The 7,330-nt window shown below is 33.7% G+C and overlaps 1 protein-coding gene across 4 annotated transcripts in view; it reads right to left on the bottom strand.

Annotated features, from left to right (window-relative positions):
- Positions 1 to 5,200, bottom strand: part of LOC125653315 (protein NEDD1-like) — an 82,624-nt gene extending 77,424 nt beyond the window's left edge. For 3 of the 4 annotated variants that reach the window (XM_056144801.1, XM_056144802.1, XM_048882736.2), the window contains exon 1: positions 4,933 to 5,195. In XM_056144801.1, the coding sequence (XP_056000776.1) occupies positions 4,933 to 5,059 (127 nt within the window). In that variant the 5' untranslated portion in view covers positions 5,060 to 5,195. Of the gene's footprint in view, positions 1 to 4,932 lie in introns of all 4 variants that reach the window. The other variant, XM_048882735.2, reaches the window with a different exon arrangement.
- Positions 5,201 to 7,330: the final 2,130 nt, after the last annotated feature.

Genomic DNA, 7,330 nt, shown 5'->3' with positions numbered 1-7,330 from the left:
TTCTTGAATTAACATTTTTTAATATGGTTATTGCAATACTATTTCATCTGTTCAGATTTACACAAATGCCCAATCTGCAGCTTTGTTCATTGTATATCTTTTTTCTGAACAATGCCACAGCCATAACAAAACATCAAAATACTAATCATTAAAATAGGCCTTTATACATATTGCAACCATTTGTTGTCTTAGTGAGAAATGATACTCTGCATATAGGTTGCTGAGAAAAAAATTTAAAAATTATACAGTACAATGTCAAATTAATTTTGAAAATAAAGACTAACCACAACAAACAAATTCACTTTCACAAATAATTTCTGGTATATCTGCAATTAAGAGGCTAAGATCTCTCTGCCCAATTCCCTAGAGATAAAGATAACACCTGCTTGATCATGTTGATCAGAGATGCTCTACACAAAACTCATTAATTAGTCTTGTCAAAATGCCCTTTGCATGCTACTCCCATGGGACAAGTGGAATTTCTCATGTTATTGTTAGAAACAAAGGAAACATTACATAGGCTAAAAAAAAGCTGTACAGTATATCATAAAAAAAATATGTGTTTTCTTGATGTAACATTTTTGAATGAGGTTTTCTACAAAACTCTTATATGAGTAGGGATTGTACCAATTATAACATACTTTTTTCAAAAAATCATTTCAACTAAATGTCACAGTGACCTTAAAGTACAGTGCGACACACCTTCTACCTAAGATGCATAAGATGACCAAGTTTCATGATTCTAGATCAAATAGTTTTCAAGTTATGAGCCGGACAGGGTTTTACCATATTTGGCCATATCTTCTTAATTAAGTCACAGCGACCTGGTTTTAATGTGCGACACACCTTCTACCCAAGATGTATCAACTGACAAAGTTTGATTATTCTAGGCCTTATAGTATTGAAGTTATGAGCCGGACACGAAAAAGCTAACAGACGGACGGACAGACGGACAGACAGACAGACGGACGGACATGAAGGCCATAACATAATACGGCCCGTCTTAAGACGGGCGTATAAAAATTTGAACTTATCCCACCCCAAGAGAATCACCACAGTACGACATTCCAAAGGCTACATCACAAAACATTTGAGGTATGTTTCGATAAACAAGTTTCATTTTAGGCAGAAAAACATGAAATCATCTCTTCTACAAAATCATTAAAGCAATTCATTTTCGTAGTCTTTATAATATTGCAATTATAAGCAAAATCATTAAAGCATTAATGCTCATGAGCGAGCATTTTCTCCAAACGAAATGATGTTGTAAATTGTTCTGATACTTTTGTCAACAATCTGGGCCCTACTGAAAAAATTAGTTCTTTGACTCATCAAAATTTGCAAATGAGGCCAAAATAAAAATATTGTATATTTTCCCAAATGTGACCAACCCCCAAAAAAAAACCCGCCACGTCAAATTCTTTTATTGCTGTTTTTCGTTAATTTTCTTTTTTGGATTTTTTTAATTGTCCGCACTGTCACCATATTCAATTTTAATGTGAAGTAATAACTTTACACCTGCGCTTGAAAGAAACCCTCGAAGTCTTTGCGAGCTGCAGTTTATAATTTTATTTTGATATACTCAGGATGATGTCATACTACGAAAACGTTAAATCTAGTAAACATGTGTTCAAAGACAGACGGATTTTCTTCATCCGTAGTGATCAAAATTACAACAAAGTAAAGCCGATTGTGTCAAACAGATTATATCGGTTCAACAATAAGAAAACATGGACTATACATATATACACCGTATTTTGCCGAATATGATACGGACTTCTCTTCAAGAATTTTTGGGTGTGAGAAAGGGGTGCGTATTATAAATCACAATACAGGGTTTTGACCATTTTTTTCAGGTGGAACTCAGCGGTTAAGTACATGTAATAATTCACTCTGAGGCATAACCTTCATAGATACTGAACGCTTTTTCACGTTCGTCTATTTAGAAGCGAAAAATCTATCTCAAGAAAATTAGTTATTACTACAAAAACTTAAAATTACAAAAAAATAGGACATTTGCAATATGTAAGAAATAAAATTATTATGAAATAGCCAAATCAAAATTCCTTGGATTTGAATATTCTTCACCTTGTATGCCACCATTTTAGCATGTGTATACAATGCCTTGTCGTGTGCTAATATAAACGAAGTTAGATTGGAAAATGAATCGCCACTGAAAAGTTAGTTACTCTAAATGTTGATGAATATATTTTAATGAAATGTTAATGTGAAACTTTGAAATAACTTTTCTTGAGCAAAAGAAATGAGACAGTGGCCACCACGTGTTTTACGAAGCGATAGCTGAGTACGTGCACTGCGCTTGTCATTTGATTTTGTCAGATACACCCTCAGGGTAAAGAAATACCCGAGAATTTTTTTTTCACACATTTTATTAAAGTGGAGAAAAAAAATACAGTATGAATTAGCACGCTGTCTGATTTCCATGAATTGGTATACACTACATGTATATTACATTTTCTTTTGCCGTAAACGACTTGTATGGATACGTTAGATACCCATCTTCATGCAACAAAATTTCAGAGGGTTCAAATTGTGCTTGGATTTTTTATTTCTCTACCGTATCCAAAGCATGGTTTTTGCAGATGGAGAACTAATCATTTATAGCACCTACTACCTTGATCATAATCATTTTTATAAGTTAACAAGAGGTTTGATATATCGCACCTAATGTACATCACTGGTGATATGTTCATTATAACAATTCAAATGCTAGTTTAATATTTTGAATTTATTTTTACAACATCAACTATTTAAATGATTTGAAGTTTCAATACAGAAATATTCAGTCCGTTCAAACTTTTTTGCTACAAATTCTCGTGCTTTATTGATTCAGAAATTGACACGATGATTACCCGGGATATTCAGTGAAAATTACCGCGATGTTGAAAGTCAAGATGACTGTTATCTCAAAAATATAGCTGCACGGTTTGAAAATTCTAATTCTTTGTTTATAATTAATTATTTCCACAAAAATATTCAGTGAAAATCATCACAAAGTATACAGTTAAGATTACCGCTTGGTCAAAATTTTTGATTCGTATTACACACATGAAGTGCATTTTTTCCCATATTTTCAAGTCCAAAATGGGGGGTGCATATTAAACACAGCAGCGGTAAAATACAGTATATGATTTTTAACACTGTTAGAGGGATCAGACAATACTTATCATTTCCATTAGTGGAACTCTTCAAATTAAAGGCGCGTAATGTTGTGCTACCGGGACAACATAATGTAAATACATTACTTAGGCATACGTAATATGAATTATGGTATCGAATACATATTATAACCGACTGCAAACCACAACACTGATTAAAATTCTAAAGTCAAATTTAGGAATTGATTATTCTTAAAAGAAAACAGACGATCTTATTAAACTATATATGAGGGAGAGAAGCTACTAAATTTGCCAAATCTGACCGTGCCGATATAAAGCATCAATCGCAAGAACTGTGAGGGGAAAAACCTATATGCACATCCAACACAAGAAATTTTCTTGTAATTAATGTGATTAATATGTTTTTAAAGTTATTCTGTCAGACTATGAAGATATTCTATTTTATCATACAATTAGGACAGGTTCATATGGCATGGACTTTGTAATCGTACACCCACCCCCCCCCCCCCCCCCCCCCCCCCCCCCCCCCCGTAAATCTCCATATTTTAAAACAAGTTGTATACATGTATGTGCCACACTGCATTTTTTAAAGACGTTTATAACACTAATTAACACACCTAATGCGTTTCCAAACTGCATCTAAGCTAATTTGAAAATTACAAAATATTCATGGACTTGGATGTCCAGAGAACATCGTTGTTTGGAATTTTTTAAATAGGTGTGGTGGAGTTTAATTAAAAAACATGCAACATCTTTAATAAGATCGTGTTAGAATATTTGAAAAATGCAGTTTGACTAATGGTAATTTTATTTAAAAATACACCATGTATTTTAACTCTTAAAAAAGGGGGTGGGGTGCTATGTACGTTTCGTTCCGTTTATGTTCCAGTAATCTCGCACTTGCTCGCGAGATTTGTGCAATTTCTTCCCAATGACGCACAAGAGTCATCAAAGTGCGATAACTCCAACGAACTGGTAATGAGAAGTATTGGAGAGAGTCATGCATTGAACATTGAACTTTTTTTTTCATATGTAGTTCTCTGTTTCTAAATTCTAGTCATTGATATGATGTGTTGTTTTACACAGTTTTAAATTGAGTGTTTTTAATGCTAAAATATCAGACAGACAGGGCTCAAAATTAACATATGCCCGTCAGTCCGTGACTGCTTAAAAGTTTGGCGGACAGACCGATATTTGTTTTAGTTAGTCCAATGGGACTGGTCAGTTTTCTAAAACGTCATTTTGAAAAACTTATCGAATCTTAAACATGCCTTTGGTATTCCTCTATAGACATCTGACGAACCTGATTAGTATTGCAATATTGTTTGAGGCATATCGAATTAAACCCCTATTATTTTATTTGAATAACATTAACGAAATGTTTTATTATTTCTGGAAAACATTGGTGGACTGGTAAACTTTTTTGCAGACTGGTTGAAAATAAACCGTATCAGCCCGGCTGGACTGGTGACATAAAAAGTTAAGTTTCGAGGCCTGACAGGAGTGAGGACATCTTCAGTTTTGTTGGAGAGACATCTGTTGCTTGCATAATATTGTACACATTCAGTTTCGAAAATCTGGCGCTAAACAATTAAAAAAAAAAAAAGAATTTGCCTACCTACCTACCCTTACCCAATAATCATGAGTCGGGTTTGGGCAAACTGAAATATCTTTAAATGTACAGTTACGATAACAAACATTACATTATTGAAAACTTTATCAATCATCTTACTGCTAATCGAAATACACAATTTCTACTACAATATTTCAAACCCATAACACTAAAGGATACTATCATGGCTCCAGCATACATCTGAGATGTTTTGGTCATGAGGATTGTACTGTTTCAAAAATGAGAAATCAACGTCATTCCACAACTTTATATCGTCGCCTGCTGAAACCAGCTGTCCGACACTCATTTTGGATATACAAATGAATGAGTTCTACTTCGTGGTTACTGTCATATTCACCAACTTGCAGCGTTTATCAATCCACATTATCCCGCCTTTCCTCGTCCGTCTCTTGCATGTTTACATATTTCATACTGTTTACGATTTTTATACAGAAAAAGAAATATAGGAGAATTGTATATCGATCCCGATGTAATAGTGTGATTGGAACATCCCTACTTTTGTAGGAGGTATACTGTAAGCAAACGACGACTGTGGTTGGCCATCCTACCCACAATTGCATATTTGTACTACCCGCAAAAATAATTTTGCTACCTGTAAATATAAATCTCGGTTCAAAGTCATCTATTCATACATGTAGTATAATTTGACATGCCTATTTAAGACCTACACAGGTAATTGTTCAAGACCTACGGAAGACTTACAAAAATATAATTAGATTTAATTTTACTGGGAGTATAGATAATCATACTACTTTCATCCATCTTTTATTTCCTCTATTACAGATATTTTCAACATATATACAAAGGATAAACTATACTATTACATTGTCGGCGACAAAAAAAATACCTAAAAAATTTGAAGTAAATAAATCATACATAGTACATTGAAAAACAAGAAGGGAAAAAGAGGTGAGAAAAGAGAATATATATATTAATATACAGTGGACATAATGAGATCGAATTGTGTTTTTTATGTTTACATAGCCTATTGCAGAGTGTACAAGGGCTGACTATGTGCTTAGCGTTTAGTTTCCCGAAATTGATGATTTCCGAATGTGATAGGACTGTGAGCGTGGGGCGTCCAAGAAGAGTGAGGAATATATCGTAATATGACAGGGAACAAAGTTCAGCTTCCAGGAGTACGCTGAATATTAAAGTTTGATATAGAATTCCAACATACAGTATGCTGGTTTGAGAGTAACGGACAGGGGATGCTGCGTGGGAGAAAACGTCAGTGATAGCATGATCACATAGCACACAAATGACTGGTGTTTCTAAGGGTTTAGACGCAATTAGCTTGCACGTAAATGTAAGGTTCTGAATTTCACTGAGGGGGTTTGCTGAATGTCACATGCAGATGCAGAAGATTTAATTTAAACAATATTTTATTATGTATGAAACATAAATGGATTAGGCAGCAGGCTTGCAGCCTATATAAACCTTCTCCAATAAGGTACAAGGTGATTACATGTATGTATAATGATGAGCATGAGTATATATACAATATGTATGATAAATATTGACAATATAAAAATCAATACATAATTCAAAAGGATGAAGATAGAATACATGTATCATGTCATGATAACATGGGAAATGTGTATTGCAAATATATAGTAAACAAACAAAAACAGAAAAAATGCCCAAAATAAGGTAGATGGTTAATAGAAAATAAGAAGAACTTTGATAACAAGTAAACATAAAGAAAAAAGAGGGGGGGGGGGTACCGGTTCAAGGCTAAATACATGATACATATACTAGTTAGAGAATATATAAATGCATTACAAATACATATTTTAAATGCATTGTTAAAGTCTTTTGCTTTGAAGGATGTAATTTTGAACAAATTTGAAGATCTTTGCATTATCGTTGAAATTAAGAGTTTCATTTCCACAGAGTAATAATTCTAAGGATATAGGAACATGCAGCTGCATTGCATTTATAGATTCAAATAAATTAAGTCTTAGCTCTGAGAACTGGACACATTCAAAGAAGAAATGAAATGCATTCTCAGTATGATAACCACACATATCACAAGTAGCATTATCTCGAAGAAAATGACAATGTAAATAAAAATTTAGGTTACTAGCATTATTTCTTAATTGACAATGAACATTATCACGCCTCAGACAAAATTGTTGAAATCTAATTGGTCAGATCTTGGTCACATGACGCCGTGAAAAAAAACCGTATCATGCGAGTAAAATCCGTATTGGGCGAGTAATTTTATTTATCGTCGGGTTCGACTTGCAGCCGTGTCAAAAGGAAAGACATTTGACTAAGTTGTATGATATAGACCCCCCACATACACAGTTAGAGGTCTTCGACGTGATAAATTCGTTACACACTTACTAACTAACTGTGTAACTAATAATATTTAGTCGACGTTTACCTAAATTAAACAATTTATTTGGTTTTCTATAACACAGTCATGTTTTTAATAGCAGTTTTAAACGACGCAAGAGTGGGGAGTTGTCTAATGTGAGTAGGTAGTTCGTTCCAAAATTTGATTGTTGAAGGTAGGTAACTGTTCATGAATGATTGATGATGTCCTACC

This window comes from Ostrea edulis, chromosome 7, assembly GCF_947568905.1.
Source record: "Ostrea edulis chromosome 7, xbOstEdul1.1, whole genome shotgun sequence".
Classification (NCBI taxonomy): Eukaryota; Metazoa; Mollusca; class Bivalvia; order Ostreida; family Ostreidae; genus Ostrea; species Ostrea edulis.
Note: the sequence above shows the minus strand (reverse complement) of the source record. Positions and strands in the feature narration are given on the sequence as shown.